At 40.8% G+C, this 11,913-nt stretch overlaps 2 protein-coding genes across 2 annotated transcripts in view; both read right to left on the bottom strand.

The window, feature by feature from the left end:
• LOC146670826 (uncharacterized) overlaps positions 1–11,913 on the bottom strand; it is a 411,199-nt gene that overhangs the window by 57,299 nt on the left and 341,987 nt on the right. The gene's annotated exons all lie outside the window — the stretch shown is intronic.
• gadd45gip1 (growth arrest and DNA-damage-inducible, gamma interacting protein 1) lies at positions 21–9,464 on the bottom strand. The gene is made up of 2 exons (XM_085402969.1): positions 9,035–9,464; positions 21–1,235 (listed from the first exon to the last, which is right to left on the bottom strand). The coding sequence occupies exons 1-2, from the start codon at positions 9,433–9,435 to the stop codon at positions 944–946; spliced, it is 693 nt and encodes a 230-aa protein (XP_085259095.1). The 5' UTR covers positions 9,436–9,464; the 3' UTR covers positions 21–943.

Genomic DNA, 11,913 nt, shown 5'->3' with positions numbered 1-11,913 from the left:
ACACTTATAGGCCATGGTTTTATTGTTTACACTGATAAACACCAAATCTTAAGCAATTGGAAGCCACGAGAAATATTTAATAGAATGAAAACCTAATGAAATGCAATGAATTTATTTTACTGTTCTAAAAGAGCTCTGTGTAATATGCAGTAGTCACTCCCGTGACGTCTAAGTACTACGAACCCTAACACATTAAAATATATTTGGCTTCTGAAAGTAATGTTTCTCCCAAATGTGGACTTTTTTTTAAATTCTGCATTCCTACAGACACACAAAAACTTTAATTTACCCTCAAAGTTTTTATTTTTCCCCACCAGCGAGTTTGGGTTGGTGTTACTTCATCATCACCGATGAGAACTTGGACCTTACAGGGTTAGACGCTGCTACTGCCACAGGTTTGGTAGTGTATGAGGTGTTGAGATGGCTAGAGCATTTCATGTGCAGCTGCACAAACATATTTTAGACAAAGATAACGAGCATGAAGGAGGACTGGCTCGTGCACTGCGCGCCCATTCTGTACGGGTGCAGCATAAGAGCACGGCAGAGCCAGTGAGGCTAAACTACGGCTTACTGCTGTTCACACTCAGCGCGTCGGTGCCGAGACACGACGTGCGCTTTTCAGAAAACTTGAGTGTAAAAATTATTTTTGTATAAATAAATTGTTCTCATGGATATCTGCAATCATGAAAATTGCTGAACTTGGCCTCGTGTCATGTTTTAAACACACCCACACCATCTGTGCAGAGGTTGTATTTATCTGGAGCAGTCCTGAAAAACTAAGTTGAAAATTGGAATCGTCACATCTTCACAGAAGGACAAAACTTATTTTTAGCCATTTGAACGGTTCCATTGAACTGTACTACACAGCACACCTTCAAAACTATCAAACACAATCTGACCCAGGCCCAACAGTTATTTACGTCTTTAACGACTCGGTCCAAGACTATGAGGAGGCAGCAGGAGGTGCATCGGAGCCTGTTGCCTGTTCCTCTCTCAGTCTGCGTTTCATTAGTTTCTTCTTCTTCTTCTCTTCCTTTTCTATTTCAGCAACCATTTCCAAGAACTTGGGGCTGCGGGGGTCCACTGCATAGCCAAAACGCTCTCTGGCCTCAGCCAGCAACCTTGTACGGCGAGCCTTTTCCTCCTTTAGCTTCTGTTTGGTTTCACGCTTTTCTCTGCGCCAGTCTGCTATCATCTTGGGCATTTTGGCCATGTTTGCGGCAATGAGCTTCTCTCTGCGGTGAAAATAGAAAAGATAGCAGATGTTAGTGCTGTCCATCATACTGGCTGGTAATTAACATTGATTTTGAGAGAAATGTCCTGGCGTGAATATCGTGGTTTTTACAGTAAATTTGGTACAAGCACTCATGTCAGAAGAACTTAACTTCCGATTCCAAAACACAACAGTCTCAAGTTGCTTCACACTGTAAGGTGAACGGTGCCCAACAATCAAGCACTTTGCAATGGTGGGAAGGAAAAACTCCCTCTAACAGGAAGAAGCCTCCGACAGAAACAAAGGGAAAAACTGCAATCATCCATCTCAAGACAGCAAATGTCTTTAAAGGTTTTCTGATCAACTGTGCCATTTGCCTAAAGTAAATAATTAATGGTCCAAACTTTGAACACGTAGTATGACTGCTGTGAAATTTAGTTTCCTGTACTGAATACTTTTCAAGATCTACATCTTTTTTTTAAAAAAGGTCTCTTTGCTAACCCTCCACACCATTTTTCCCTACATCTGATTCAATGTTTGAAGACGAATATCCTAAACACATTCACTCGCGCATTCACATCTGTGGACAATTTGGATTAATCAGTTAACCTATCCCCACAAGCTGCATGTCTTTGGACGGTGGGAGGAAGCCGGAGTACCCGGAGGGAACCCACGCAAACACGGGGAGAACATGCAAACTCCACACAGAAAGGCCTGATGGTGGAATTGAACTCAGGACCTTCTTGCTGTGCAGCAACAGTGCTAACCACCGTGCTGCGGTGTACCCCGCCTCTCGCCCTATGCCAGCTGGGATAGGCTCCAGCACCCCCTGCGACCCTGAAAAGTATAAGCGGAAGCAATTGGATGGATGGATATCCTAAACACTTAAAAGATAAAAGGCTGAACTTTTCATTGCCCTAAATCAGGGTCTTTAATCTCCGGTGTCTTCAGTGTCTGAATTTTAATTTCATTTAAAAAGAATCAAGTGTTCCTGCAAAGTCTAAATTTGAGCACACACTAATAAAAATATGCCATATTGCAAAAGACTATTTCTGAATCATATGTAGTTGTAATAAACAGTGTAACAAAGCATGCAGAATAGTTTAACGTGAAATTCTTAGTAAAAAAAATGAAGAAAATGGTATTTTCATGCTGGATGGAGCAGATATTAGTCATGCCACAAAAATATCAGTAGGTATTATTATCTGAACAGAACAAAATTTGAGTTTCCAGATGGTATTTTGATTTTAACTAAGATAAGAAATTTGTTCAGATTTTTCATTTTCAAGTCCTACTCTACCTATCATTTCAAGACCTAGTGCCCTGGAGCTGACTAATAATTCAGGTTTAGTTTGAAATGTACAAAGAGATATTAAAATGCAACAATGTAGCATTCTTATTTATGTATTACAATTGTTGCAACACTCATTTAGACAGTCAACACACCGACCGTCTGATCCCTGCTTGCCTGCAGCAGTCGTGACATTAGGTTAGCATCTTGTGTCAGATTACCAGTTCGGCCATTTAGACACCACAGCTTGACCTCGCAAGACTACTCCTGTGAAATCATCCTGTTTGCATGACTCGTTTAATACATAAAAATAAATGTAGCCAAAGTTTTTACACTGCCACCTGAATTAGACTCCTGCAGGGCAGTAGCTCTCAAAAATGAAACGTATACATATATTTAAGAAATTATGTTCTCAGTTATAATTACAGTACCATCTGGAAACTCCAGTATTTCATTCTTTCAGTTTCGTTTTCTTTTTTCATATTTTAACTAGTCAACACAAACATTTTTGATGTATCTACCCTAAACTAGAAATCCTAATTCAATTTAATGTTAGGAAAGACCAGTGAGTTTTTAACTTTAATCGTTTTTGGAGATATTGATGTCCAAATATGGCCTAAAATTTCAAGGACTGTGAAAAAAAACCCATCTGAAAGTCAATATACAAGTTCAAATTTAGCCATAACATTTTTATGCAAATCAGAAATGGTCAAGCAGAAGGCCGGTGCTGTCAGTACGCTCCTGCAGTGTTTTAGATTAACTGAAGGCTTTCAAGGGAACTTTTTAGAACAACCTGATAATAATAAATTAATTTGTCCAACCTAAAAGTAACAAATGCGTAAACTAGTTTTTCAGCATCACTCTCAGACAGGATGTTTCTAATTTTAGAGATACTGCACAGATGAAAGAAAGCAGTCCTACACATTTGTTTAATATGCGTGCTGAAGGACGTGTCCTGGTCAAACTGACTGCAAGATTCCTCACAGTGTTACGGGAGGCCAAGGTAATGCCATCCATGGTATCTGGATATACACCAAATACAGTGATTAATCTTAAGGTTAGCCCATCAAAATAAAACTTTTTCAAAAACCCTGAAAAACAAAACAACAACAACACAAACACAAACATCAGCCTCAGATCAACTTTGTCTGACATACTAGTTTCAAGGGAAGCGGCAACGGTAAACAACGGACCTGTGGACATACTCCAAAGCAATAAGCTAATAAAACGATGCCTAAGCTTTAAGCTTAAGTAGCTTTCTTTTTACCTGGCTAAATCACCATGGTAACTTGTGCTGAGAACATAACTTGGTCCAGAACAGTTTATGTTTGGAGTGTGTGTTTAAAATCAGCTGGAAGCGCCACGTTTTCACCATTTATTAAGTCTACAGTCTGTTTTGTGTGCGATATAGGTCCTCTCCTCCACTTTGCACATGCAAACTGTCGAGCTGTCCCCTCCCAACACTGCTGAATGAAGCCCAGCTGCAACGTTAAAGCAGTGCAAACTGTGTTATTGTCACTGGAATTTGCTTTTATGTTTGATCCCTCTGTAGTTCCAGCAGTCTTTTGCACAGCTGGAACTACAGCGACTCGGACACAGATTAGAAAACTGATCAATTACATTTGCTATCCATCACCAAGAATGCCAATTAAATTGATCTGGAGACTAAACTTCCACATGTCCTTTATTAAGCTATGGGACTGTTTAATGTTCACTAATTCTTCTCAGTGTGTCTCTAACTGAAATAAGAGGCACTCGACTGATTCAATTTGTCTGGAGGAAGAGCCAGATGATGTGTCACAGTCTCCAACTCCATCCAGGAGTTTTGTTAAACCAGCTAACACAAAGAAAGCCGTCAATGAAGAAGGAGTTTTGGATCAAACTGTTTCACTTTTCTGAAAGTGAGAAGTGTAAAGCTGTATTTGTGTTAACATAATGGCAGCTTTTTCCTCCATATTGCATGAATGGAACAGAGAATGGGAATAAAGGGCTTTGTGCCGGGGGTCAGCTCGTCAGCAAATGTTTGAAGAAGAAAAACTGAAACTCCATCTGGCCCACTGGTCTTATTAAAGTGCAACTTTAAGAAGGAAAACAAAAACTTGGCCACAATACTTGGATATCACAGCTACACTTCAGAAAACCAACTGCGGACTTTAATCCATCACACAAATCTAAATGAGTTTAAAAGTATTACAGTTTCAAGACGTTTGTCCTTAGAGATTAATGTAATTGTTGATTCAGCTGTGGTACACTACAAACTGGTCACGTAAGCCCAGAAACCATCAGTAAAGTGTTTCGAGAAGTCAAGACAGAAAGGCCTTCATCCATAGACTTGTACAGGACCAGAAGTCAATGTAAAGCCATACGTATCACCATCTGGTGGCCATTCAAAAGAATACACGTTAAAGGTTATTACACTTTGGCTTCACGCTCTTGAAGCTACGCTCGTCTTTTATTACCGTCTATGGTTTATACTCATGATGACATCAGAATGCCTGCGTGCAGGTGCTGCTATGCTTAGCTGAGGTCAGTTCACAGCTGATACCACCACAGCAAATTCAAGGAATGAGACTTGAGCATTTCTTGGAACATCTAGGACTACACTGATTAGACTGGACCTAAAAGATGGATGGCGATGTTTCACATTGGTTAGTGAGGTCATTTTGAAGCCCTGAGCTGAGTATTTGTGCTGTTGCCGTTTTGAAACCACATCTGATGAGTGAGGCGTTGATCTGTGTGTTACACTGTGGGACTCTGCAGGTTCGCAGTGTGACAACACAATCACGAGGTATACCCGCTGATGGTGCTAAATGAACAACATGTTTCCCACAGGCGATGTCACTACCCGATCCGTACCGGAAACCCGATCGGTACCCCGCATGCGCAAATCTTACGTCACTTCCTCTCTTTGCCAACATTGCGACATTCAATATATTTGAATGATGCGGTTAGCGCCCAGTTAGCTCCTAGCATTTCTCAACAGCTCTGCCTCCTTTTCGACTGCCCGGGACATTTAAACAATGGATAATCCGTATACAAAGAAATTCATGCTTTTCTCCTCAACAGAGAGCGTCCCCCGATTGAGCAACAGCGCCGTAAAATAAGAAGAATGGCGCCTAATTACAGAGTTAATAATGCAGACTTTGTAATATCTCACGTGTAGATTCATCAGCCAGATGAAGTGTTTCCTGACAATTGACAGTGATAGCGCACATCATCATCACTATTCCAACAATCCTCTCCTCACAGACGAGCATAAACACACTCAACTTTCGCTAAATCAGATTTAACACACGTTTGTAATGATGATAATTCAGTTTATAATAGGGTTTATTCGCTCGGTCAGCAGGTGGCGGTATCCTCGTACACTGGGGAGTAAACTGCCATTAAACGAACAGAAGAAGAAGAAAACATCTGCACATGCGCGGTACGGATCGGGTAGACCCGATTTGTACGGTCAGACTTTACACATGCGCAGTAAGGATCGGAGAGTCCTAATCCGTAACTTTCTTTTTATTTTTCGTTTTTGTCTACATTGTACTGAAATGCTTCATTATTGCAACCATTTTAAGATATACTTGTTATTCTTAACATCTTAACAGATACTCTGACCCATAACTATCGTAAAATGCTACGACCGGAAGTAGAAACCTTTCGCGCATGCGGGGTACCGATCGGGTTTCCGGTACGGATCGGGTAGTGACAGGCTTCTATACCTATGCACATATTTTCCAAACAAAGGAGTCACCCCTGGAAAAAAAAAGTTTACTTCACTTCTCAAACTTCGTGCATCTTTAGTTTACAGTCTATGGTAGGGCTGCTCAATTAATCGAATTTTAATCACGATTACGATCTGGGCTTTCAACGATCATTAAAAATGACTGAGCCGATTATTAGCCCCTCCCTCGTGCTTTACTCTCGCGCTGCTCCGTGTGGCAAATCGAGCGCACCTCTCTGCATTTCGAACACGTGTCACAACAATTAAGAGCAGCGGTCTCCAACCTTTTTTTGCACCACGGACCGGTTTATGCCCGACAACATTTTCACGGACCGGCCTTTAAGGTGTCGCGGATAAATACAACAAAATAAAACTAGTACCGGTACCGAAAAGAAGATTTATTCATAACACACATGAAAAGACCCAGGAAAACCGAGTAAACGATAAAAGCGATAACAAAATAAAGCTGAAAACCGATAAAAACCCTGAAAACCAGACATTTCACACCTGAGCCTCAACGCTCGCGGCCCGGTACCAAACGACTGTGGTCGAGGCCCGGGGGTTGGGGACCGCTGATTAAGAGGACCCGAGGGAAGCTCGGAAAGCTAAGCAGAAGTTATTTGGAGAGGAGAGTGACTGCTGTTGGTTGAAAAGAGGTTAAAAAAAAAACTTCAGTGGTGTGGAAACATTATGGGTTCAGTCAGACGTGGATCAAGTGGACACAGTGTGTAAACTTTGCTACAGTGTAGCTGCACCACAGAGCAACACTGCAAAGTTCACTAAACATAGAAGTTTACATTTTTCATTGATTTTTATATTGTAAACATTTGCACTGTTTTATATTATTTTTTGACAATCTTTAAAGTCATCATTCAACACATTGTTATTGTTAAATAAATATCGTCAAATAATCGAGATCTCAATTTCAGTGAAAATAATCGTGATTATCATTTTTGCCATAATCGAGCAGCCCTAGTCTATGGTATCAACTCTGGGGAAGTTTCTTAAGATATGTTCAAGCTGGTGACTCTCATTATAATTATAACATACCTGTCTGTTTTAACAAGGATGGTTGTGTACATTTAAAGCTTCCTTGAGTCTCATGAAAGACATCTCGATCTCTGATTAACCAAAGTACGCCATCATCCATGCAGAGAACTAGAAAGTTAAAAGCCTTTTCCAGTCTGTGACTAAGCTAAAAGCTCAATGTGCAAGACAAGAACATGACAAAAGGCGTGGAATATGTTGTAAAATGAAAACATTAAGTCATTAAGCACATTTTCATATTAAAGTAACTAGTTCACAAACAGGGTCTCCGCTATGTGATCCAACAAAGAAACAAACTGGATGTGATCCAAGGAGTGCGGCCAAGGTTTTTTTTTAAAAAGTTGCACTCTAATGAGACCAGTGGGCCAGATGGTGTTTCAGTTTCTTCTTCTTTAAACATTTGCTGACGAGCTGACCCCGGCATGGAGCCCTTTATTCCCATTCTCTGTTGATATGTGCTGCATTCATACAATATGGAGGAAAAAGCTGCCGTTACTACAGCTCCAAAAAAAATAAAAAAAAATTTTTTTTAAACTTGCCCACAGAAACAAGGGAAACAAGATCAAAGAAAACCAATCACGCCTCTGATTCTTCACAATTATCCATCTTCTTCTACTTATTTGGGCCCAGATCAGCAGCCGAAGCAGAGAAGCTCAGACCTCCCTCTTCCAGCTACCTCCTGTAGCGAATCCAGGAGCCATCCTTGTCACAATCCAGAATGACCTCAGCTGGCTTCTTTCAATGTGGAGTAGCGGCTCTACTCTGGGCCTCCCCTAAATGACCAAACCCCTCACCCCATATCTAAGGGAGACATCAGCCTTCCCTTCAGAGAAAGCTCATTTCCACTGCTTGTATCCACAATCTCATTGTTTCGGTCACTACCCAAAGCTAGTGTGAGGATGTAGATTGACAGGTAAATCCACAGCTTAACTTTTAAGCTCAGCTCCACTCACACCTGAACACGACCCTGAAATTGTTTAATTCCTCCAGTTGGGCCACTCCGAGTCCTCGACTGTAAAGATGGATGGTGAAGTCCACTCCTCAACTCGGAGTGGGAAGAACCATGGCCTCAGACTTGGAGGTGCTCATTCTCATTCCTGCCTTTTCACACTTTCAAAAGCTTATGCCACAGTTCTCATTTTACTAGCATGGTTTGGGTCATATGAGAAGGAAGGACCTCCTGTGATGAAACGTGAAATTGACGTAAATCACAGTTTGGCTTTTGCAGTGACTACAGGCCAGCACAGATGGAACGTTTTGGACTTCATTTCACCACTAATAAAAAAAAGACACCCATATCCATCTACTACAGCTGGAAGAAGGAGCACTGAAGGGTTTCTCACTACATGTGGAGCCCAAGCACCTTACTAAGGTTTTCTTTCAATGTCTCTTTAGGATGGTGGAAGACAGCTGGATTTGTCCACACATTTTCCTCTATACATTTAAAACCAGACCCTTTTCAATGGGTAACAATTCATTAGGCCCGCCACGCTGGTACAGAAGGGAGCTAAAGCCTGCCACTCTACCTTCTTCAGTACACTTAAGACAAGCTTCTATTTTATTAGATACAATTTCTAATTCGATTTGATTTTACATTAGCTTATTTAAAAATCCTGCTTTAAAAAGTGCTCTTTTTAAAAGCTTGAAAGAGAGAACTATGAAAACGTGTTGCTAGTTACTCTGTAAACGTGTTTGACAGAATGACAAACACTGGTGAGGACGTTGTCCGATAATGGACGCACTGACGTTAGCCATGTAGCCTTACCTCGCCAGCCGTTTTTCCCTCTCCTCCTTCTCCCTGGCTTCTATGTTCTTCAGCATCACCTCTAGCGGGGGATGCCACTGGGTTTCCTCCGCAATAATCTTCTCCAGCTCCTCATGTGTGGGCCACAGAGATGCAGGATCGATGCCCGACACAGAGCCATACCGACCGAACAGCTTCTTATCGTAGCGGGCTGTCTTCTGCCATTCCGGCGTCTTCTCGCTGTCCTTGTCCGGGATGTACGGGTTCCGGAGGTTCAGCTTTAGAGGTTTGGGATTATAGGACGCTGTTTGTGATAAAGATCCACACGGAGAGTTTACAGAAAGCACAGCTTTACAAGATGAGAAGTCCTTTAAAGTCCTACATAAGGCAGCCGTCCTCCTGCACAGCATGGACGCCGCCATGTTTCTTCTAACACAAGAAGGACCCGGAGTGAAGTCATAGATGCCTACCGCAGTGCCTGTTCAATGCGACAGATGACCGTTCCGTGTGGTTTTTACATTCTTAATGTGACAGTAGTTTGTTTTTTATGCAGTTTATTTTTATAACGTAGGGGCAGCACGGTGGCACGGTGGTTAGCACTGTTGCCACACAGCAAGAAGGTCCTGAGTTCAATTCCAACATCAGGCCGGGGTCTTTCTGTGTGGAGTTTGCATGTTCTCCCCGTGTTTGCGTGGGTTCTCTCCGGGTACTCCGGCTTCCTCCCACCGTCCAAAGACATGCAGCTTGTGGGGATAGGTTAATTGATTAATCCAAATTGTCACTAGGTGTGAATGTGCGTGTGAATGGTTGTCTGTCCCTGTGTGTTAGCCCTGCGACAGACTGGCGACCTGTCCAGGGTGTACCCCGCCTTTCGCCCTATGACAGCTGGGATAGGCTCCAGCGCCCCCCGCGACCCTGAAAAGGATAAGGATGGATTTTTATAACGTGCCATTACATAAAGGAAAAGATAGCAGCACCAAATATATTTCCAAGATATTTTTAGGACACAAATATAGTTTAAACGCATACACTCCAGGACACGTTATGACGTAAGTAAACGTCGTGAAAAGTGTTGGAAGCATTAATTAGCAAGAAAATTCCTTTATTATTAAATCATTGTTGTTTTAAAGCCAAATTCCAGCTTAAAACCTTTACTTTATATGACTTTATAGCTGCTAATTAAAACCGGTGCGTTGAGAATTGTAATGGGCAGTCTTTGCTGTTATCTATTTCACATGCTCGCAGCACATAAAAAGATCAATTAGGCTTGTAAGTGGTAAATTGTTGTCGCTTGCAGATGATGTGCAATGTGTAATAGATGTTAGTTTATTAATTAGTTTATTAATTAGTGGTACATTTCATGTACACAGGTCGAATTTATGAATTTAAAAAAATGTTCACTTCAGGCAGTGATCAGTTTAATTCAGTTCAATTCAGTTTTATTTATACAGCGCCAAATCACAACAACAGTCGCCTCAAGACGCTTTATATTGTAAGTTGGACCCTACAATAACACACACAGAGAAAAAAGTTTAACTCTGGGGTAATGTGAAAAAAAAACAACTCTCTTTTATTTTGCAGAAAATGTGTACGCTACAAGAATTTTGTTTTCTCTTTTGTGCTGTTTCAAGTTATCTGTTTAAATACACACCACGATACATGCATGCATATTATAGTCATTTAAGTGTTCCAAATAATCATTAAAATCTGAGAAACGTGTTGAAAACTATTTGACTAAATAAATAATTATAAATTATTCCCGCTCTATGTCTCTGAGAAATCTCTGTCAGCTGTGTTACCCACTGACAAAACCCCCAGAGTTCAACAATAGTTTGCCCCAATAATTATGATTATGATGATAATGACACTTATAATTACTATTATACAGAAATTATATGGTAAATATGAAAAAGTGCATTTACATAGTAATTACATTAAACCATGCGATTTTGTGATAGCATTAAGGGAGGATTAATGCAACTGATCTAAACACTATTCTGTTATAAATTATATTGAATACATAATTAATCTTATTAAAGAAGTATTTGCTTTTCAGCATCATCTGTATCATCTTCAGTAACACTCGCGTCAAAAGGAAGCAGGGCTCATTTTGATGTGGCTCAGCGGTTTGAAAGAGTTCCTGCTGACATTTGTGTAATTTGATCCTCAGCGATTAAAGCTGGAAAACTGCAAAGCACTCCTTTAAATCTTTACACTGGTGATGTTGCAGCTGCAGTGTTACATACACTGTTATTAAACAGATGTTTGATGTTTTAGGGAGATGAGCATCTGGTGCTGCTGATTCTGAGAGTAGGAATTCATATTTATGGAAGCATGAAGAGAAAATAAATTGTCTTTAAGTTCAATGAAAGCTGGCCTTTTTCTCCCCCTAATTCTAGAGACGGAAGTCTTACATAAGGACGCGGAATATCTCTAAATTCAGTGTGGTGGATTTATGTGGGGGAAAAGAAAATCCATTATGATTATTCACATTTTCAAATAAGTTTAACAGAAAACCATAAAGCTTTTAACCACGTGTGACGTGTGTGTGTGTGTGTGTGTGTGTCTGTGTGTGTGTGTGTGTGTGTGTGTGTGTGTGTGTGTGTGTGTGTGTGTGTGTGTGTGTGTGTGTGTGTGTGATATTTCATGTATATCTTCTATGACATGTCAAAATAATGAATTGAATGTTTATTTTCATTGAAAGATTTTGTAAGTCGTTAGAGCTTAAGCTTGGCAGTTCATGGATTTTGCACACTGCTGGGGTGTGATGGGGAAACAGTTTGATAAATTAGTAGAAAGGAGCGTTGATTCAGTTCGATCCAATACCAAGTAAATACATGGCCGGTATTGCCAATATCAGTACCAATGATTTTAAGTTATTCAGGCAGCTAATGTGGGGG

This window comes from Rhamphochromis longiceps, linkage group LG4, assembly GCF_057381845.1.
Source record: "Rhamphochromis longiceps isolate RC_006_pf linkage group LG4, R_longiceps_female_GT1.1, whole genome shotgun sequence".
NCBI lineage: Eukaryota > Metazoa > Chordata > Actinopteri > Cichliformes > Cichlidae > Rhamphochromis > Rhamphochromis longiceps.
This window is presented reverse-complemented; position numbering and strand designations above follow the sequence as displayed.